Genomic DNA, 23,960 nt, shown 5'->3' with positions numbered 1-23,960 from the left:
ATCCTGACGCTCCTAGCCGCGGTCCGGTGCCTGTACACCTACATATATATATATGAGCAGTGAGCTAAAACCCAGTGAATAACATAATGCGTAAAGAGGTTAAGAATGAATGTCCTTACAGTAATGAAAACAATTCATTAAATCAGTTTTTCAGTCGTTCAGTCAGTACAGTCATATGTGGTACATCCATTAGCATAACAGTACAGTAAACAGTAGGTCTTAAAAGACCGAGCAGTAAATGATGGCCATCAGTCAGTAACTGTAGTGGTTCCAACAAGGGAACCGACAGAGAATTCTGTCACAGTAACAGTAAACAGTAGGTGCTAAGGATGCCACAATACAGTTCAGAATATAGGACATACATTCATTCAGTTAACAGTAATCAGTTCAGAAAACAGTACAGTTCAGTTGTTCAGAAGATAATCATTTTTGAACATATCTTTACACAATCGTTATTCACAGAGTTTGGGCTACAGTATGCTAGAGCGTGTCTCCCCACTCGCCAACCCTACACAGTTAACAGATTGAACACACACTAAGCTACACAGTCGGAAGAGATAATAACTTAATCCCTAATTTGCCTCGGTATGTTCTACATCTATGTCCTCAATAAGATGTCTTAAACTAGGCCTAAGAATGCCTAGGATGAGATGAGGATGCAAAGATGTGATCAGAAAAAAGTTTCAGGAGTTTTCAGAAAAACAGAGTCCCGCTCGAGCTCAGGTTTCCCCGCTCGAGCGGTCATGCAACAAAGGTACACGCTCGAGCGTCAAATATCCCGCTCGAGCGTACTGTAAAAGTACTGGATGGGTGAAATCTCCGCTCGACGGACGCTCGACGCCCGCTCAAGCTTGAGACACATGACTCCGCTCGAGCGCCCAATCCTTCGCTCGAGCGGACTGTAAAACAGTGCAGAGATACTAGATGCTCGGATTCCCCGCTCGAGCGTCACTATCCCCCGCTCGAGCAGAAGTGCAGAATCTGGAAAACCCAGATTGCACCTCCAAGCTCAAACCAAGTTTCAACAACTCAAAACTCGACCTCTTGGGCTGAATTTCCAGAAAACATTTGTAAACACATAGAATAACATGATTCAAAGCTCAATTGAGAAATCAAAGCCCAAGGGTGTTTAATTCAAACCCAATTTCAAACCATTTTTCAAGAACAATCCTCAAACATGACATGAATGATCTTTAAATAACTTTCAAGCTTCAAAACATGCTCTAATGAGCCAATTGATTCACAAACATGATGAAATCATGGACTTAAACATAATTGTGAACATGCATGTAACATTTTTCCATGAACTCAACTCAAAATCCAACAATACTAACATGCATGCATGGATTATACTCTATTTCAACATATGAAGCTATTTCATGACTCAATCCACTAAATTTGACATAAATCATGCAAGAACAAGCTCAATTCATAAACAAGAGGGCAATTACTCTACCTTAGGTCTTGAATTAGAAGACTAGGAGCTCAATTAAGCAATCTACACTTCAAATCTCCAAGTTGTCTAAGCCAATCCCTCAAGGACAAATCAATTCTCTCCCTCTCACCCTCTAAGTCGGCAAAGCAATGCAAGAGCTGGTAAGATGTTTTGATTTAAGTGTATACAAGGCTCAACATGTGTGAAGTAGTGGCCACTAAGTGGTCTAATGGTAATTAAGTCCAAAACTTGTAATCCATCAATATTTAATCTAATTTAATCATACTAAATCAAATTTCAGATAGATACACCATAAAATCACATAAATCGTGATGATCGAGAAAAATTAATCAATTCCCGGTTCGGCCGCCGATAAGGCCTTCAATTAGCAGTTTAAACATAAAACATGAACAGATCAAATAAACAATCAAACAGATAGAATACCGATTAACATACATACATACATACATACATACCCAGTCAATTCAGTTCCAGTTCTCAGTCAGTCAGTTCAGTACTTTAATCAGTTCAATTATCAGTCATAATCAGTTCAGTTTGACGGTAATCAATGTTTATCGGTAAGCAGTGGTGAGGGTTATTACAGCTACATATCAAAGAGCTATGAACACTATCTTTAACGATCTCGTTGGAGGATATTTAGAGTGTTACATCGATGATATTGTAGTAAAGTCCCAATCCATGGAGGAACATTTGTTTCACTTGGAAACAGTTTTTGAAAGAATGAGAAAATTCAAGTTGAAACTCAATCCTCTCAAGTGTGCTTTTGGTGTATCAGCTGAAAACTTCTTGGGCTATGTAGTATACAAGAAGGGAATACAGATTGATCAGAATAAAGCCAAAGCTATCATTGAAACCAGACCTCCATCAAGTAAGAAAGAATTACAAAAATTCCTTAGACGGGTTAATTTCCTTCGAAGATTTATTTCTAACACTGCAGGGAAAACTAAGGCCCCGTTTGTTTGGAGAGTTAGAGGGGAGATTGAGATTGGTAGTAAAGTGGGACCCACTAATATTGTGTTTGTTTTGAGAGATAGAGAGGAGATTGATAGTGAGCTCCAGATTAAAATAGGCCTTCCTAGGGGGATTCGGATGGACCTCCAAGACTTGGTATTAGAAAAATAGTCTGGCGGACTAGAAATTTTATTTATTTATTTATTTTTTATTTTATTTTTTTACATGTCGGGCATTTTTTTAAACATTAATGTTTAATTTTTTGTATTTTTTGTTAAATAAAAATCATTATTTTATTTTTTTTATTTTTTTTGAAAATTAAATTTTTTTTTTTACATGTTGGGCATTTTTTTAAAAAAATTAATGTTTAATGTTTTTGTATTTTTTTTTATTTGTTTTATTATTTTATATTTATTTTATATAAAAATAATTTAACAATATCTACACTAATAACTATTATCAAAACAAACATAATTTTACTTAATCTCCTCACTATCAATTCCTTCACTAACAATTCCCTCATTATTAATCCCTTATTATCAATCCCCTCCATTCTATCTCTGAAAACAAATGGGCCCTAAAGTATTTTCTTCTTTATTAAGGCTCAAAGATGAAGAGGAGTTTGTGTAGACAACAGAACATCAAACTGTTTTCGAAGGAATCAAAGCCTACTTGGCCAAACCTTCAGTGCTGATGCCACCAAGGGGTGATAAGCCCTTGAAGTTGTACATAACTGCAGCAGAAGATTCACTGGGAGTTTTCTTAGCTCAGGACAATGGAGAAGGCAAAGAGCAAGCAGTTTATTACCTTCGTAAGTTTCTAAATTCTTGTGAATGTAAATACTCAGCTGTAGAAAAGTTGTACCTTGCATTGTATTTCGCTGCAATGAAATTAAGATATTATCTTTTGCCTACAACTGTCTTGGTAATTGCGACCACATATTTAGTTAAATATATGTTATCTAGACCTATGTTGAGGGGAAGAATTGGCAAATGGATACTAGCTTTATCAGAATTTCATCTAAAATATGTCCCCCAAAAGGCAGTAAAAGGACAAGTTTTAGCTAATTTTTTGGCAAACCATCTATGTCAAATAGAAAGCCAAGAGATAATGGAACTTAGTATGGCTAGTGTTGAACCATGGCAAATGTGGTTCGATGGATCAAAAGCCAATAGATTAACTGGAATTGGTGTAGTGATTAAGTCATCACAAGGAGTAGAAACCACACATGGTTTCAGAGTGGATGAAATTACTTGTTCCAATAATCAAGCTGAATATGAAGCCTTAATAATGATACTGGAAATACTTATTATATTACAAGCTCATGCAGTTGACATATTTGAAGATTCTCAGTTGGTAGTTAACCAGGTGAAAGGGATTTTCAAATGTCAAAGTATAAGCATGTTGCCATACTATGTTGTTGCATTACATCCGCTTTCTCAATTTCAGATAGCAAATGTAATTTATGTCCTAAGATTCTTGAATAATAAAGCTAATGAAGTGGCTCAGAAAGTTTCAAATTTCAAGAGAAGGGATAATACTTAAAGGGACATAAGCCAAACAATATATCAGAAAGTAATACCACCCTTAAATAAAAGGAATGTGGTCCTAGAATTTAATCATAATGACTTACAAGAACAAGATTGGAGGCATCCAATAATACAGTATCTCGCTGGCCCATCTTCGAAAGCCAGCAGAAAAATTAAATTGCAGTCTATGCAATACATAATGTATGGTAATGCTCTCTACAAAGGGGGGGGGGAGATGGGTTGTTGTTGGAATGTTTAGGTCTAAAGGAAGCATTGACAACTATGGCTGAGGTTCATAAAGGCATCTGTGGTGCTCATCAGCCTGGTGTGAAAATGAGATGGCTGCTTCGAAGACATTCCTACTATTGGCCAACTGTCCTTAAAGACTGCATAGAATATGCTAGAGGTTGCCAGGTATGCCAAAAGCATGGCATAATAAGGCACGTGCCCATAACTGACCTGCATGCAGTTGTGAAGCCTTGGCCATTTAGAGGATAAGCCATGGATATGATGGGAAAAATACACCCACCCTCTTCGAAGCATCATTGTTTCATCTTAGTGGCCACAGATTACTTCATTAAGTGGGTCAAAGCTAAGGCTATAGACCAGATCGAAGTGATTGGATTCATTAAAGAACTAATTCACAGATTTGGCATCTCACAGACTATAACTGTTGATAATGGGACTGTATTTGATGGAAAAATGGTAAAGTCTTTTGTGACAGAGTTTGGAATTAGCCTTGTTAATTCTACCCCCTATTATGCACAAGTCAATGGTCATCCAATAAGTCTTTGAAAAAAGGAATACAGAAAGTTGTGGAAGACAGTTCTAGGGATTGGCATAACTTGTTGTTGGATGTATTGTGGGCTTATAGGACTTCTCCAAGGTCAAGTACAAGAATCACTCCTTATGCCTTAGTATATGGGCATAATGCGGTGTTACCTGTGGAAATTAATGTTAAGTCCTTGAGGGTGAGATGCCAGGATTAGTTAGATTTTGAGCAATACCATCAGAGTATGTGTTTAGAATTAGAAAGTATAGATGAAGCTAGAATTCTGGCATTAAATAGCAGTCTTTTCCAAAAGAAGAAAGCAGCCAAAAACTATAATAAGAAGGTCAAGTACATTAGCTTTGATGAAGGTAATTTGGTATGGAAGACAATACTCCCAATAGGGATTAAAAGCCACAAGTTTGGCAAATGGTCACCTAACTAGGAAGGACCATATCAAATTCATAGAATCTTACCTTCGGGAGCATATCATTTGAAAATTTTGAATGGATATGAACATCCTAAGAGAATTAATGACAGATATTTGAAGCCTTATTTTTCAACCATATGGGAAACACAAGAAATAGAATAAATGCTAAGTAAAAGAACATGAAAACACTCAAATGATGAATAAGGATTTTATTTCATAATGAGTTAAGTACATGTAGCCATAGATTGGCCCAAAAGTCAATACAGTGTTTCAGTTGTTCTTTTACAATAGATGCTCTATTCTTGAGAGAAGGGAACAACTGAATGGCTGTGGTCATCTCTTGCTTTCGATCAGCCAGCTCTTAATTAGTGATCTGTAGCTTGGTGGCAGTCCGATCCAAAGCCTAATTGACTGCTGATAATTCTTCTTCAAGTTGAACCTTCTTTTCTAACAGTTGAGCTTGAAATTGGGAGATAGAGGAATGTTGCTCTTTCAGTTCTGACACTTCAGCATGTATTTTAGAAACAAAACTCTGATCTCTTAACAATTTCTCCTCTGCAGCTTTAGCAGTATGACAGATGTTGATGTAAAAATCGATGGTGGCTGCTGCCTGAGATAAATGACTTGAAACAGTCATGCCGGATTGCTCAACAATCTTGCAGCACTAGAGGAAGCCATTTTTTTATTATAGGTCGCTGTAAGGCTTCGAAAGGAATCCTTAAAAAGGATGTTAGCAGCTCTAGGCAGTTGTCCAAGTCTATTGGAGGCAATGAAGTCTTACTATTGGAGGAAGAGCTCTCAAAAATTTCTAATAAAGAATCAGCTAGAATTAATGGCTTAGTCTCGTTGCTAGTTGTTGGAGAGGTGGAAGGTATGTCAAAGAGACTAGCTAGCCTAGCTTCGAAGATATCCACCTCATCCATTGACATGGAAGGTGCAGAAAGAGCTCTAGTAGAAGGAAGAAATGACTGCATAGGAATAGGAGGAGAAAGTGGAGTATCCTTAGCAGTTTCTATGGTTTTGGCCACCAGTAAATCGAGAGAAGAGGGACTGGAGCTAGACAGAGATAATGAGCAAGGAATTGGAGAGCTACCAGTGTCTTCTTTATGGAAATCAGCTATCATTGGAGATAGCGTATTAGCTGGAATGTTCTCAGGAGGAGAAGATGTATCAAGACTTAAAGGGGGAGTAAATTGAGTGGAATTGAAAGATAAATTAGGGAAGTATGGAGTTAAGCCAAAAAAAATAGATGTAGGAATACTTGGCCTCAAGAAGGGTATAGAAAATTTGGGACCAAAAGGTAGAAGTATTACTCAAATTGGCTTTACAATTCGAAGTTTTTCAACTACAAGTGAGATTGAAGGGGTCTTTGTTGAAGAAGGCATATTAGTTGTTGTTACGAAAGAAGAAATACAAAACAATGTCAAGCCTCAGTATTGAGAATTTAAGAAAGATGAATAGAAGTACGAATGGACTTACTGGTTTCAGAAGTAGTGGCTATGATTGGAGAGCTGCGAAGAGCATAGTGTCCAGCAGCTTGTTGTTTTCTTGCAACTTCTTTTTGGAGTGCATCAGCGATGGCAGCTTCATCCCTGAGCATTTGCTGTTGTTTTCTCTTCTCAGCCCTTTGAAATACAATAAGCTCCTTGGAATGCTCTGCTTGCACTGCTTTAGCAGATGCTTCGTAGATGGGATCTCTAGTAAAATCAGCAAGAGAGACAGTCATCTTCTTCCTTCTTTTTAAGGGTGTCTCTTGCTCTTGTTCTATCTCTTCTTTTTCTGCTTCTTATTCTTCTGCTGCGTGAACCCCAGGTGCCTCCTCTTCAGGATCAAGTAAAATCTTTCTTTTCTTTTGTTGTTGTTGTTTGCTCCTGAGAAGGTTTAAAGCTTGGACCTTTTGGGGGGAACCTCCCTGTGAGGCACCCGCACCACCTACACTAAAAGAAAAACTAAAAGTAAGGCTAAGAGCATTATAAAGAAGAAGAAGAGAAAAGAAACAAGGGTACATACCTTTCTTCGAGGCAGCTCGAGTAACTTTAGGAGGAGTTGAGGCAGTAGGAATAGGCTTTGTGATAACAGGTGCAAGAACTGTAGTAGCAGGAGCAGTGGAAGAAGTAACAATTCCAGCCCTTTCGATTTGGGTTGAGGTAGGGTTGAGGTATGTCCAGTACCATTAATAGGTCTTGGGGAGGAATGGCCAAGTGTACCTCCATATTGGTCACCCACCAGTTCTGGCACCTTTTCAATATGTTACTTTGAGGAATGAAAGGGAAGACTCAAAGTCAATAAAGTCTTGGATGAATTTAGAAGTTGCTTCTTCTAATCTGGATCTTCGAACCTTTAAGTCCCTGCTAGTAAGACTTAAATTAGTCTGGCTGTAGAGAGGTATTGGGACCCCTTGTGAAAAGCCAAATTGCCTAGCAAATTGAGCAGGACAATAGGACTCAACAATGCATTTGTAAGCTCTGGGGTTCATAGTCCCAATGAATAACTCTCTAGGGATCAGAACAGAGGCCCATATGTTCTTGTGTTGGGGTGAAGAGCAGAACCTATCACTTAGAAAGGTCTTCAACCAGGATGGGCCAATGTTAGTAGGTTCGAAGGGACGGAAGTTGTGGGAAGAAGGGGAAGCTGGGAGTTGGTGGAAAAAAGAAAAGTAAAAAGCAAAGGTGGAAGGATAGAGTGAAACATTGGCTAACCTCATGCCATGAGTAGTAGGGTTTGGCTCTAAAAATTTAGGCATTTAGATTGTAGCTCAGTAAAATATGCAAAAAGCCAAAGCTGAAGTATCCAAAATGGACCTCCTTGATTGGCATTCAAGGGTTTCTCACAAAAAATAGAACAAGCTCTATATACATGACCTAAGACATATGGAGCTAAGGCCACATTTCTTTATAAGACAAGGGCTTTGGCAAGAGGGGCGAATTTAGACATGATCCTCTGAGAAGAGTTATAGAAAAGGAACTTGCAAAACCAATATAATATAAAAGAAAAGAAAAGAATTCCCTATCAGTCACAGGGCCCTCTCTCTTATTCTCAGCCTTGACAAAGTCACTATAGGATGAGTTAAGAGAGGGGAGGGAAAAAGGGGTTTTAAGGTCAGGATAATCTGGACCAATAGGGGTTCCAGTAGAGAACAATCCTAATAGATGGCAGATATCAAGAACAGTAGGGGCCATCATTCCACATCTGAATTGAAAGAAATTAAAAGCAGAATTCCAAAAGCAAAGGGCAGCAGGTATTAAGAAAGGGTCCTCCGAAATGGTGAACCTGGATAATTGAAGGGTGTCGAAAAGGCAGAGCTCTTGAAGATTCAGAGTCCTATTAGGGACAACCTGATCATACCACTCTTGCCACTCTGGTCTCACCGTGGGCCAGCAACGATGGGGACGATTTATCCTCCAACTTTCCCAGTCAGGACCACTTTCATAAAGGAGACAATGGTCCTCTAGACATGGATATAGAGCTGGAAGCTCAGTAGAAATCTCCCTGAAGATGGGCCCAAGCACATACTCTAACTGCTCATGACGACGAGGAGTGAAGATGCGTCCGTCAATGGCGTTTTTCTCACTGGCCTTGTACTTCTCACACTCTGCGTCAATAATCCTTTTCAAGGTCATAAACGAACTCGCACGCTCCACGACCGGTATTTTCAAAAAAGAAGAAGCCATTGATAGAGAGTTTTCTCAGAAGACGAAGTCGGGAAACAGAGTAGAGAAGGTCAGTAGAGATGAAGGGTTTATGTGATAGGCAAATAGGTGAATTCAAAGCACAAAATAAAAGGATTTTAAAACTTTTGTGTCTGAAAAAATATACCCAGTCATGTTGCACGGACGAAATTCAAAAAGAAGTACTAAAGTTACGGATGCGAAAAGTTTCTTTCTATATTGATAATTATAGAGGAAAACATATCTCAAATACTGATGTCAATTTTGAAATAAAATATTTGGCTTCGAAGCCAAATTTTGGCGCCAAAATGAAATGACAAACGGCTTCGAATGTAGGAAGCTGACTTCGAAGCACATTCCACGCCTCACGGTGAAGGAGTGCTTAGGTATTTTACTTCAAAATGATTAAGGACCTGTTTATAGGTTTCTAATTGAGAGTAAAATCATTCGAAGCAAAACTTGAAACACTTTTCAGTTAGAAATTGTTGTTCTAAGTGTGAAACCAATAGTTAGTTTGATAGTATACAGAAGAAATCACTTTTTTCGAATAAAACAGTATAAGAAAGGATTCCATATTTAGTCTGTTGTTTGAAAGAAAATTAGTTGATTCGAAATTATTTGATTGTATTAACCATATGTTGGGGAATTGAATATGATCGAATCAAGTTTCGAAAGGTAAGGTTGGTTGATTCGAAGCTGATGGATGAAGAATTATGTTAGCCCTAAGGTCGGTATGAAAGGAAAAAATTGTTTTCTCAAAAGAAAAGACTTCACACTTTAGAAGAGTTTGAGTCGAGATAGAGTTAAAGCACATCAACCATACAGTTCATAATTTGAGTGCTAAATCAGAATTTAACAAATGAAATTCATAAAGCTCAGTTTTATTGATAAATGCTGTTGATACTAGAGTTCATTTGATTACATTCTCGATTTCGTAGAAATACAGAATGGACAGAGTTACAAGGTCATGAAATTTAGTCCAGCAAAATTCAATAAAGGAAAATTCTTTTCCTATTCTATCTTTTATCTTGTCCAAGTTTGGCTTGTCTAATTGGTAAGCCCTTAATTGAGAAGTGAGTTGTTGGGCTTTCACTTCGAATTCTATTTGTTTTAAGGCTTTATCTGTGCGTCCATTTCCTCATCTTCATGCACTTCGTTCATAACAACATCCTCTTCATACTCAGAATCCTGACTCTTGAAGGCTTCATATTCATCAAGAAGGTTCTTTGCCTCATACTGAACCTGCATTTGGGCAGAAATGGCTTCATCCAGAACTTCACTGGTAATGGAAGCATGGAAGTGCTAGTTGAGCAGAAAAAGAAATTGGTCTAAAAAGGTATAGAGCTCCATTTGGACCACAGGGTTGAGGAGATGGCTTTAAGACATAATATCACAAGCCCATAGAAAGTTTTGGTGGAGAATGTCATTTTGAAGGACCTCAAAGGATAAATAAGAAAATGCAGCAAGCAATATCTGAGCCCTGAATTGCTGATAAGGAGTTGGAGGCACCGGGACCCTGTAAGGGGGAAAGGATCGGCCCTCTGAGAGAGTGAGCTTCAACTCATTAATCCAATTTGGGTTAGAAGGCAGAGGAGGAGTAGTCGGAGGTTCCCTAGGTGAGTCTAGAAATTCAGACCTAGTCACACATTCTAGCCAATCAGAGGGGTAAAGCTTTGCCTTTTTGGCTAAAAGTGCAGGACTGATCCCTAGAGTTTCAACGGGATGTGGGGCACTTCGAACCATCCGAGATGGCAAGGTAGAAGTATACCATGATGTAAGCAGATTGTCTTCAAGACTGCGTCTATGATTAATAGAAACATATGGATATACTACTGAACTGTGTTTGGAAAGAGGAATGTCAAGAGGGTCATCAAATTGAGGGAAACGATGATGAATGCGTTCCCTTGTCTGAGGTTGAGCAGTGGTAGACCAAGTTCCCCAGCCAGAAGCCGTAGAAGAAGAAGAAGCAGCAGCAGCTTCGTCCCACATGGATAGTTTTGTTCCAGAAGAAGAGCTTCCGATATCCATGATTGCAAATTAGTGTTCTAAAGAATCGTAAGCAGTAGGTTCTTGGTTCGAAGGTCGGTGATTTGAGAAAGCTTCCATAACTTGTATAAATGGAGGTGGATAAATGTGGCTAATCAATGTATGAAGGTTCTTTCGAGGACGAACAGCGTCATCAAATAACTCTTCGTATGCTTGATCAATGTAAGAAAAGATTGGCTGGGCCATAAAAGATATATCAGTCTTTTCGAATACTGAGATAGTGGGAGTGTTCAAGGGTTAGAAGAGAATTTAATGCAAATGATGAATGACAGTTGCATTTCTGAGAAATGCAAAAGCCCATGCACGTTCTAAGACGTGGTTAATATACCTTGCTCCACTAATATCGTCAAGTATTGGGTATATTAGTACGGGGGGTAATGTTGGCTACATATTTTGTACAAGCCAATCACAGTTCAGCACGTGGCAGAATGAGGGCAGTACGAGAAGACAAATCAAATCTTCAATCATAATCACACACGTAGCAGTCAGCATTGGTTTATTATAGATCTGCGTAGCACTGAATCAGTAAAGAGATGCAAGATGACGTGGTCTTAACGGTTATTCATATATTTAAATTCAAAAATCAGGAGGGAAGCTTAACTGCATATGGCATAGTGGAGCTAACTGCAAGGAAGCATGATCAGAGGTCATGGAGGGATGGTTCGACGGTTAGAAGTCCATTTCGACGGTTGTTATTAAGAAGTATAAATAGCAGAGAAGGCTTCAGAAAAAGGCCCCCAGACTCAGATTCAAAAAACCAGTTTTATCTACTTTATTTCCTTTCTAGTTTTTACATTTTTCTTGTTTTTTATATTTCTGTACTTCAAATTTCAACACTGCACTTCGTTCATAGGAGTAGTTTCAAGTAGTTTGTTACTGTAACTCTCTACGAGGCTGATTCGGATCTTTGTAAGTCTTTCATTTTACTTAATGAAATACTACAATTGTTCTTCATTTAATTATTGTTTACTTAATTCTCCTAAACAAAGACATCAATAAAAGTCCTCTTTATTGAGGCTGAAAGAACTAAAACACAATTGTCTGATAATTGGTTGGCAATTAATATTCTGTAAAGACTGATTGATCCTTACTAGCACGCTCACAATTATAAAAATAACCTTCGAAAGCCATAAAGCCAACAGATGTAGATTTAAATTGTTATGACGTGTTATGTTTGGAATGAATCTAATCCATTCATTTCAAATTTAGAAAAAGAAATCAAATCTTTCAATTAATGTCAAGTTGTTATCTTAACCATACAATTAAAGATTATTTGGAGCTACTTAGGACACTATCACAAATGCATCTCAACTATTTATTTATATGGGTCTCGCGTGAATTCTACACAAATAGATGATGGAGATGTATTTGTCACTGTCGTCACTGATATGATATCAAATGGAGACAATTAAATTAACAACAATGCTAGAGAGCCACAATTTTTGTGACCACAATGGCTCAAAACTGTCAAAACGACGTCGTTTTGGCATGTTTTGCACTCAAAACGACGTCGTTTTGACAATTTTGAATCATTGTAACCCTCAAACATTTTCCTTAAATTAATTAGTATTCGGCAATCTTAAAATGACATTTCAGTTTTTTTCGACCAACACAACCCATTAACTAATGGCCCCAACTCCTCCGTTGTGAAATGTAACATTTAAAAATTTGCCCTGCATACGCTTATAAGACTTTTAAAAAAATTAACTGTCAAGTTTAGCTCAAGCAAAATTCTTGTGAAATTAATTTCAAAACTAATCAAGTTCAATTTGAATATAATTCTAAAATCTGATTAAAGTTTTCAACTTAAATTTAAATGATCTATTATTCAACTTGACTTGATACAACCGATGATAAATGGTGCAACAATCAACTAAGCAAAATATAAGGGTCCTATATTGTAGTTTATTACATAAACAAATAATACTTGAATAAATTTGAAACTAGCTTCATTATTATATTCAACATTTCAAAGCATATAGTTTATTACATTAAACAAATAATACTTGAATAAGCTTGAAACTAACTACATTATTATATTCAATATAGGACCCTTAATTGAGACGTTTATTAAACACGCTATTTGTGTGTATTAGAATGAAATAGAACCCCTATATTTTCAATTTTTTTTGTGTATTAGCATGAAATTAAATGTAATAATGAAGCTAATACACACAATAGCGTGTTTAACAAGCGTCTCTCAATTAAGTAGTTTATAGGGATGGTGGTATTGGATTAGTCTTTCACCCTTCATATCAAGTGTTCGAATTATTTTTTTTTTTTAACAAAAATAAATATAAAAAAAAAAGAAAAATAAATAAATTCTTAACCTTCATGTTACTGTTTAAAGAAAATTTGCATGCATGAACTGCTGGATTAGCCCAGTGGCTAGAATTTATATTCCTTAATTAAGAAATTAGGAGTTAAATAATTTGGATTGGCCCAGTAATTGACGTGTTCTTTTTACAAGTGTGATATCTGAGTTTGCTTTTGTTTTGTGTTGTCAATAATTTCTATAAAAACTCTGAAATATGAAAAATTTTAAAATTTATGAAAATTATGAAGAAAAAATAAATAAATTAAGTGACTTTCTTCCTTTTTTGCTAGTATAAACTCTCTTTCTCAGACAAAAAACAAGATTAAAGTTTTGGCTCTTTTGTTTTAATTTTAAATTTAAAAACTAAACAGTCAATCTAATTTAATCAAGTTCTATTATAAAGTTAGAAAAATAACATAATAGCACAATAATGGTACACCACCAAAACAGGCATAAAAAACTAACTGGGTGAGTCCCCCCCTCCCGTGAATTTGATGTGCTTCATGCACAACTGTGATGGTTGTGGTTGGTGAGATTTTTTTTGAGATTTATTTTGATTATTTGAATCGTTCAAATTTTAAAGAATATTAAGAAGAATATATATATAAATAATCAAGTCAATCAGATATTGACAACTCTTACATTTGTATTCAGTTTGATACATACATATTTATTTTTTTGTATACAAATGTGCTTTAATAAAGGGGATATTTATATTTGATTAATTTGATTCTTTACAGGTATATTCTTCTTAATATTTTATAAAATTTAAACAATTCAAATAATTAAAATAAGATCCGAAATGAGTTTCATGGGTTATACAACAGTCACCAATGTGCATACAGCAGTGCACCCGGAGAAGACGTCGGGGTTCAATGTTCTTTTTCCTAAACTACCGATTCCAATAAAAATAAATAAATTATTTAATAAAAGGTAAAATGTTGTGACCTCTTTGAAGTTGAAAATTTCAATCTAATCTTTTTATATATTTTTTTAAAATTTTATATTACTTAAAATATACATGTCATTTTGTGATTAGTCTAAAATTTAATTTACATAAATTAAGTTAATTTTTATATCATTTTAATCATTGTCAATATTATTTCTTTGTGATTTCAAAACATACAATGATATTATTACTATTTTAGTTTCAATGGTTATGGTATGAAATCTAAATCTATATTTATACTTCTATCTATACTATTATAAAGGTAAAAATATTGTTGGGTCAATGAATTTAAAACTTATAATATAATTTTTTTTATAATTTTAAATTAATAAAATATAAAAATACATGTGTCATAAAATCATTGATCATTTCACTTTAATTATAATTGTTGACATTTTATTTATTATGATAACTGTGGGGACATAAGTTTTGAATTACAACACGTGGCTGAGGTGACACCGAAGTGTTAGCCGAGGTGTCACGCGACCTGGTCATGACGCCAAGATCATCTCGGCTAGGCCGAGGTTATTTGCGAAGATACTGGAATCCAGGATAAGAGGATAAGGGACTCTTAGAGAGTTTATCCCAATCCTACTAGGAGTCCAAGATTAGCAGTAATCCTAAGTCTATTGAAACTAGGCTTCTATTAGGATTAGGTAAGTGTTGGCTATAAAAGAGAGGCACCTCCACGAGTCTAAGATATGCTTTTTATGCTTTGAACAGTGAGTTAGGCACTTTTGCTATCTTTGAGAGATAACTGACTTGATCATCGGAGTGCTCCCGGGTGAACGAACCACCGCCAGAATCTCTTCTTTTTGTGACAGGTCGTTCGGGCTTAATCTATTCTGCTAGTGTTCTCCAGCTGAGTACCTGATTTGCAGTGTGGTCAAAAATTGACACACACAATAACTTATTTTAAATTTTGTAATTATCACTTATTTTTATATGGTGTAATTATTACCTTTCAAATTTCTAAATGTATGATTCTTTTATAATATTGATATGGAAAATAAATCAAAAATTTAAATGATAATAACAATTAAACCCTACTTTGAAATTTTAAATTAATAACAATGAAATACTACTTCTATTTTTTTTTTTTTTTTTTATGATACTAGTAAAAAATGGATGCATGCAATACATATTGATCATGACCTATCAACGTTAATTTTCAATTTTTATTAACCAAAGTTTTATTTGTTTGGCTCAAAGTTTACATTTAATCTTTTTTTAAATTCTTCTATAATTTTTTTTACTAAAAGCTAAGAAATATATTTAGCATTAAATTATTGGCACATATCTAGCCATATATTTAATTTGAAAATATGGAAATCTTTTAAATGGAAAATCCAAAACAGAATCTTATTCATTATTAAGTCCAATGTCATTTGAAATTTAAAATTTGAAATTTTGAAATATTAAAAAAAAATAAAATATGAAATTTAGTAATGTTATGATAATCATATTTGATAGTATCTGATATGGCGTTTTAAAAATAATAATTAAAAGTGTCATGTGATGCCTATCAAATAATGTGAGTAGTGTCATGTAATGTGTTACAATACATAGTATTAAAATCTGATATCAAAATATGATCACACACTATTACTCATTTTAAAAATCTATATAAAAATATTATTTGAAGTATGAGTTATACATAATTTATTAAAATACAAATATATAAATTTTAGGTAGATTACCAAACTATTCTTAAGATAAATCATAATAGACTTCATCTTCTAATGGTAATTGTAGTCAAATAATCTATACAGTCTAACTAGTTTGGTCTCTCAAAAAATCAAGCTTAGACTCGAGTTCTTATCAATAAGTTAGGTCCTTTTTTTTTTATGAGGAAAAAAAAAACTTTATTGATAAAAATCAATATACAAAGAGTACTGAGACAGACATCAACAAAGAAAGGATGAGTGCACAAAGTTTCAAAACAAAATTAAACAATCCTAACTAGGTCGGCATTGAAAAACAAGTCATATAATCTACATTAATAGGTTAGGCTTTAAACACTAAAATGGTTCAATTAGAAAATGAGCCAAAAATAAATTTGGGGGCTAACTCAAAATTATTTTATATGCAAATATATTTTATTTATTTTATGTAATAGATTAATTTTAATGGTGACATACTTCAAACAATGATAATTGTTTTGTTAGGTCTAGACCAAGAAAAGTTGTTTTGGAGATAAGTTGATATTGGTAAATAGTTTAATTTATTCTTTTTAATATGAAGTTTTTTAATATATGTATATATAAAAATTTTAAAATCATGAAAACATTAGTCTTAATGGTGAAGTCAGACCAAAATAATGATTTTTGATTGGGTTAAATGTTAGACTGGCATACTCCAAGTTTGGACTTCAATTTTTATTTTCAATGATAAACTTTATTGTAATTAAATTATTTGACAGATGAACTTGTAACTATGCTTAATAAGGGGAAGATTAATTTGAGGAGTGACGGAGAAAGGGACTACTCCCTTTGTTCTCTTTTCTATTTTATTAACCATTTTTATCGAGTTTCACATAAAAAATAAAAGTTAAAAATTAATCGACATATGTAATTTATTATATAATTGAATGAATTATAATTATAAAATTCTAATGGCATAATTTATTTATGTTTTACCGCAAGCACAATTTTTATAATTTATTTTATTTTTTATCTTTCTTTTTTACTAATTATATTATAGCACATTTTTATATTTAATACATGAAATGCACCATTGATGACAAAATCATAAAAAAAGATCTTAATTATAATTGTCATGAAAATAATTAAAATTTATTTGGTTCTAAATCTCTTTTCCTCTTCATTTTAAAATATTTTTAATTTTTATTTAATATTAATATTATTTTTAATTACTTGTGCGATACCGTGCATAGTATGGGTGTAATACTAGTAATTACATATATAAAAAAATAAATGAATGCTATATTTTATTCCACGTGTGATCCCAGAAAATGTAAAATAAATATAAATTTCATTTTTTGTGTATGTTTAAATTTTTTCTATAAATGTAATATCATTGCATATAATAATATAATTAATATATTAATAAATTTGTTTAATAGTTCCACGTAGTTAGTGTTTAATTACACAATTCAACACTTACAAGTAAATGCTTACAAATTAAATTGTTTAATAACTATAATTCGTATCACTTAAAATTTTAAACCTCCCTTAAAAATTTAATATCATAAATTTCTTACTTAATTATAATGTTGAATTCTGATTTTTAACATCTTATAATTATATCATTGATAAAAATACCATTATCACTCCATCAACCCCATCTCCCCCCCCCCAAGCTAATATCACACGACGATCACCACCACCACCACCACCACCACCATTACCACTAACACCAACAAATTCTAATTTTTTTTTAGGATAAATCACAAATACATCCTCTAAAGTTTGATTGAAATACAAATCGCTCTCTGTAGTTTTGAAAATTATATTCTATCCCTTGCGATTTTTAATTTCATGATAAATCACCCATTTTATTAATAATCATCAAGTCAAATAATAGTTTTTTAATGATGTTAGAAATATGTTTCAATTAATAATTTATGTAATTTTATTATTGTATAGGAGAGCAATTATGAATTTTATTTTTTTAGTTAATTCTGTTAAATAAAAAATACTAACAAGGAAGTATTTGTATTTTTTCAAACTATAAGGAACAATCTGTATTTAAGCAAACTTCAGTGGTGTATTTGTAATTTAGCCTTTTTTTTACATATCAAATAACTTGATTTAATTCAAAACTTAAAAATAAAAAATTAGTACTTAACTTTCTTACTTTAATTTTTGCAATTTTTTTTTTAATTTCTAATTTTATAAAATAACACTTTCCCTAATGCATTGATATCACATTGTATTCGAAATCTTATTGAATTCAGTATCATTTAGTGTGTTTGGTTTTAATTTTTTGGATTTAATTTTTTAGAAATTGAATTTTTTAGTTTTCCTATTTTTTTGTTTTTAATGAATATTTTTAAGATTTTAAGTAATTTTTTTTTTACTTTTTTAAATACACCTTACTTAGATGTATTTAAAAAGTAAAATATTTATAAAAAAAATATTTTAAAAAATTAATAAATACATAAAAATATGAAAAATGTACGAAATTCTAGTATTTTTTTTTATATGTTTAGTATTTAGTGAATTTTTTTTAAAAAAAAAATCATAAATATTATGCTTTTTAAATATATTTATATTAAATGTATCTAAAAATAAAAAAAAATATTTTAAATATTTTAAAAAATTAATAAAAATAAAAAATTTTAATTTTTTAAAAAATAAATATTGAAAATCCAAACCAAACAGTTTTTTTTTTTTTTTTTTTTTTTTTTTTTACGATTTAGTACCTTTTGTTATTAGGGGGGAAGATCAGTCAACACAAGCCCGCCCAAGTATATAATGTGAACGTGTCGTTTAACTACGACCGTTGACCGAAGCCTTTAAAGGAAGGAGAATTAAAAATACAATCTCTTGAAGTTTATTTAAAATATAAATTATCTTTTATAATTTAAAAAATTATAAATATTTTTTTGTTTGAATCTTTTATTTAACAGAATTAATTAAAAAATAAATTTTTTAATTATTTATTTATATAATAATAAAATTATTTAAATTATTAATTAAAATATAATTAACATTATTAAAAATTAATAATTAACTTAATAATTTATTAATAAAATAACCTATTTAGTATGAAATTAGAAATCTTGTGAGACATAATATAATTTTTAAAATTACAAGAAATAATTTATAATTTAAGTAAATATCAAGGATGTGTTTATAATTTATTCAAAAAAAAAAATACGATCCTGCTACAACAGAATTAACACCACGTGTCGACATCAAGCGGCAACAAAAAAGGCCTAGAAGGATTATCCGTACGCAAGCCACTCCAATTGAGGTTAAATACAGACCCGAACTCCACTCTTCCCTCCACACTCTCATTAACTTCTCTCTCTCCCCCTTAAGCGCTCTCTCTCTCTCTAAATCTCTCTCTCTCTCTCTCTCTCTCACATCTCTTGTCCGTAACGTTTCTGCTTACAAGAAGACTCGTGGCTGTCTTTTGATGGTTTTTCTGAATCACCGCTTCTGAGGTAAAGAAACCCATTTAGAATTTTCAGTCTTTTCGAATTTTTTCTTACTTGTTTTTATTTTATTTTTTTCTCTCTGTTTTCGTACTTTAGTGAATCACCGCTTCTGAATCACCCCTTAAGCGCTCTCTCTCTCTGTTTTCTGAATCACCGCTTCTGAATCACCGCCTGAACCTTTTTTGGTGTGACGCCACCAGTTTTTGCGGTGGTTGCAATAAATACTCTGTTTTACAACTTTAAACGCATTGTATATACCCGTATAGATACATGTATGTATAGTATAGTAGATCAAATGGAAGATGGTCAATAGGGTAGAACTACCATTGCTTTAAAATTGGGATTTCTGAAATGAGAAACTTTAATATGTGTTTGGTTGGGAATTTGAGGAATGATTTAAAAAGAAAAATAGAAAAAGATAAATGAAATGTGATTAAAACATATTTATATTTTTTACACATTTTTTTTTTTTTAAATTCCTTTCCAAATCTCTCAAGTTGCGGCAAATTTGACAATACAACCAGTTTGTATAAAGTCTAGTCTTGTGATTTTAAATCTTGTCTTTTGAGGATTGTTTAGATGGGTTTTGACTTGGAGCTTCTCTTGCTAAAAGAGTTCAGTGGAAAAATAAATAAATAAATAAATTGTTTTGGTCTTATTTCATTTGAGTTTTGAGAATTGTTCTCTGTTATGTAAAATTTTCTTTTCTCATTCTTTTCTGGTTTTTTGAACTAGACATTTTTATGGTCTCTTTCAACTTTCCTAGGTCCTACTTTTGTCTTAGCTTATTCATAATATTTTTTAAAAATTTTATGTAGGTCCCCATGCTCTTGTTCATTTGGTAAGAAAACTATTCCTTTCTTGTCCTTTGTTGTATTTTCTTGCTCTCATGAATCATTACTGTATCTGCTGGATTCTCACCAAAATGTCCTGGTGTGTCACATGGGATTCAAACTGAGACCGGAGTTTTAACGTGGCTGAACACTCACCACCGCAGGCCGACCACAAATTGATTTCTCAAGCTTCAATTTTACACATGAAAATTAATAAATAGAATAGTGCACCACATCAGTTCAACCTGATGGCATACCATAACTTCAATTACTTTCTCGTTCATACTCATACCCAAATTTTGACTGTACACATCTGGTAAACAATATAATAAAGGAAAATCTTTATGAATCTTTCCATAATTTCAGCCAACAGTTGTTAATATGTTAGAATAGGCTCTCCTCTATACCTCATCTCGCCATAATTCTTCTTACTCCTCTTGTAGGGCTCAATTCCAAACTCACACCGATGATCTGAATCGTCTCCTTTGTAGACATCGCAATAAAAATTAATTTCATCAAACAACTATACACATATGAATAAATAGTATTTTATTTTAACAAATGGATGGTTTATATATTATATACCTCGATTATATTATATCTATATATAATTTTCATTTTGTTGACCTTGAAATGCTATTCCCTTAATTGCTTGCCTCCATTTCACATGAATCATTACTTTGTATGCTAGATTTCACCAAAATGTTTCAGAGGGGGGTTAGAAAAACAGAAAAGGTAGATCCAAAACATGCTTAGACAATCTTGGCAGTTTGGTTAAAAGGTCCCCAATTTCAAGAAAATAGGTCTTTCCTTTTCATACTCCTACCCAATTTTTAACTACCCACATCTTTTAAACAGTAAAATGAAGGGGGAATCTCTATGAATCTCTCCATAATCTCTGCTAACAGCTGTTAATATTGTAATATTATATAAATCTTGATTGGATTATATCTATATATAGTATTCATTTTGTTGACCTTGAAATGCTATTTTTCTTAATTGCTTTCACATGCTTCCCTAAGCTGTCATATTCAATACGTCATATTCTCACCTAGCTTTTGAAAAACCATTTGTAAGCATGAGACGTTTCAAAACTGTAGAAAAAATTGGCCTCCTTTGTCTTCTTTTTGAAATATCTAATCTATCATGTTTCTTGCATGACCTTTCAGTTGTCTAAACTAGGATGAGCTAACTCACCTTCTGGACTCTTCCAAGTCTAACGGCATTATTATGTACTAAACAGCTAATGTGTTTCTTTTTTTGTGGGCTGTATTGGGGGGAGGGGCGAGTCGAACTTGAGTTGAACCCGTGACTTCCTAGTCAGGTACTCAAGTTCTAGCCATTAGGATAATGTTAGAGATTAAGAAATATAGACACGGATACGGATATATATTTTACATCTCTTTGCCCTAAATTTATGTTCATATAAATAACAAATATATATTTTACTTGAACCCTAACTCAACTTTCACAAAGGTTGTGTATCTAAACACATGGCACGCATGTCTATGCAATGTCCCCAACATATTCGTGGCGTGACCGACAACTAGACACGCAGCATATCGGACATGCCATCAAACACCTATACGGACACGTGATCAAACACTAATACAGACACGTGATCAAACACTAATACAGACACGACACTCATTTTGAAGAATTTGTGCTTTACAAATATCTTTCCTTGGTTTAGTAAAGTAACATTCATACTAATCCTTAGCTTCTCTGTTCTATGTTTTCAGGATATAGAAGTTGCAAGGAAAATTAGACCTGTGAAAGAGATTCTGAATTAAGTCAGACATGGCCAAAGAACAGTTGCAAGTGCTCAATGCACTTGATGTGGCCAAAACACAATGGTATCACTTCACTGCAATCGTAATTGCCGGCATGGGTTTCTTCACCGACGCATATGATCTGTTTTGCATCTCTTTAGTCACCAAGTTACTCGGCCGCATATACTACCATAACGATGGCGATGCTAAACCGGGGTCTTTGCCTCCTAATGTCTCGGCTGCAGTGAATGGTGTTGCTTTTTGTGGTACCCTTGCTGGCCAACTCTTCTTCGGGTGGCTCGGTGACAAGATGGGTCGAAAAAGAGTCTATGGCATGACCCTTATGGTCATGGTTATCGCTGCAATTGCCTCTGGCCTTTCCTTTGGCAAAAGTGCAAAAGGCGTGATGACCACACTCTGTTTCTTTCGCTTCTGGCTAGGATTTGGCATCGGTGGCGACTACCCTCTTTCTGCTACCATTATGTCCGAGTACGCCAACAAAAGAACTCGCGGTGCCTTCATTGCTGCGGTGTTTGCCATGCAAGGTTTTGGGATTTTGACCGGTGGAATGGTTGCATGTATTATTTCTGCATCATTTAAGGCCAAATTTCCTGCCCCAGCATATCAAGACAATCCTCTTGGCTCCACAGTTCCTGAAGCTGATTATGTTTGGCGCATAATTCTGATGTTTGGTGCGATCCCTGCTGCACTTACTTATTACTGGCGAATGAAAATGCCTGAAACTGCCCGTTACACGGCCTTAATTGCCAAGAATGCCAAACAGGCCGCTGCTGACATGTCCAAAGTGTTGCAAGTTGAGCTAGAAGCGGAACAAGAAAAAGTTGAAAAGCTTTCTGGAGATAAAGGCAATGATTTTGGTTTGTTTTCAAAACAGTTTCTTCGTCGCCATGGCCTTCACTTGCTTGGAACCACCACTACATGGTTCTTGCTCGACATTGCCTTTTACAGTCAAAACCTTTTCCAAAAGGACATTTTCAGTGCAATCGGGTGGATTCCCGATGCCAAGACAATGAATGCCATTGAAGAGGTTTTCAGAATATCAAGAGCTCAGACTCTCATTGCTCTCTGCAGTACTGTCCCCGGGTATTGGTTCACCGTGGCATTAATCGACAAAATAGGGCGCTTCACCATTCAGTTAATGGGATTTTTCTTCATGACAGTGTTCATGTACGCCTTAGCTATTCCTTACAATCACTGGACTCATAAGGAGAACCGAATTGGGTTCGTTGTCATGTACTCGCTAACCTTCTTTTTCGCCAATTTTGGTCCAAATGCAACGACTTTTGTTGTCCCCGCTGAGATTTTCCCTGCAAGGCTACGATCTACGTGTCATGGCATATCAGCAGCATCTGGGAAAGCTGGGGCAATTGTTGGGGCATTTGGGTTCTTATATGCAGCTCAGAATCAGGACCCGACTAAGACAGATAAAGGGTATCCACCGGGTATTGGTGTTAGGAATGCGCTCATGGTTCTTGGGGGAGTCAATTTCTTGGGTATGGTGTTTACATTCTTGGTGCCTGAGTCGAAAGGAAAATCATTGGAGGAAATGTCTCAAGAGAACGAGGAAGATGAGGATGGATCGACGGAGATGAGACAGCAGACCAGTCATGACATTAGGACAGTTCCGGTTTAATAAGAATTTCTCATATAATGCTGCTCTCTTTAGTATAGTTATCAGTCCACCTAGTAGTTTAATGTCTTTGAGCACACATCTTAGGATGAAAAAAAGCTTGTAGTGCTTCACCTTCATGTTCATCTTGAGATATGTAATAAGCTTGCTGCTTTCTTCTGTTTAACTAGTGGTGATACTCTTAAGTTCTGTCTGGCTTTAATCTTGTTTGTTAATGGAGAAAATGTGTAGTCCTCTCTCTCTCTCTGCGACCAAACAGTAGACATCTGGTTTTTCTTGTCCCATGGTTCTACATGCTTGTTTAGTACAGCTTTTTGCTTACACTTGACACCAAACACTATTGACACATATACATGTTCCCAATTTTTTTTTTATTGAAAATAGTCTTTTATATGGACAATTCGAAGGAGTTGTTTGGGATAAACTATATGAGTGTGTTTTTTGAATTTTTAAATAAAAAA

At 34.2% G+C, this 23,960-nt stretch overlaps 1 protein-coding gene across 3 annotated transcripts; it reads left to right on the top strand.

Annotated features, from left to right (window-relative positions):
* The first annotated feature begins 19,039 nt into the window (after positions 1 to 19,039).
* LOC114279636 (low affinity inorganic phosphate transporter 1) lies at positions 19,040 to 23,739 on the top strand. Of its 3 annotated transcripts, XM_028221908.2 has the most exons (3): positions 19,091 to 19,249; positions 20,062 to 20,084; positions 21,819 to 23,739. In XM_028221908.2, exon 3 carries the CDS (start codon positions 21,877 to 21,879, stop codon positions 23,500 to 23,502), a length of 1,626 nt encoding a protein of 541 aa, XP_028077709.1. In that variant the 5' UTR covers positions 19,091 to 19,249; positions 20,062 to 20,084; positions 21,819 to 21,876; the 3' UTR covers positions 23,503 to 23,739. The 3 variants fall into 3 exon arrangements, with proteins under 3 accessions (XP_028077708.1, XP_028077709.1, XP_028077710.1); XM_028221907.2 differs by lacking the exon at positions 20,062 to 20,084 and having other exon boundaries at positions 19,040 to 19,249; XM_028221909.2 differs by lacking the exons at positions 19,091 to 19,249; positions 20,062 to 20,084 and adding an exon at positions 21,175 to 21,400.
* Positions 23,740 to 23,960: the final 221 nt, after the last annotated feature.

The sequence above is a fragment of the Camellia sinensis genome, chromosome 6 (assembly GCF_055761805.1).
Source record: "Camellia sinensis isolate YWXY chromosome 6, ASM5576180v1, whole genome shotgun sequence".
In the NCBI taxonomy this organism is placed as follows: domain Eukaryota; kingdom Viridiplantae; phylum Streptophyta; class Magnoliopsida; order Ericales; family Theaceae; genus Camellia; species Camellia sinensis.
The sequence above is the reverse complement of the archived record's forward strand: the minus strand, read 5'-3'. Positions and strand labels throughout refer to the sequence as shown.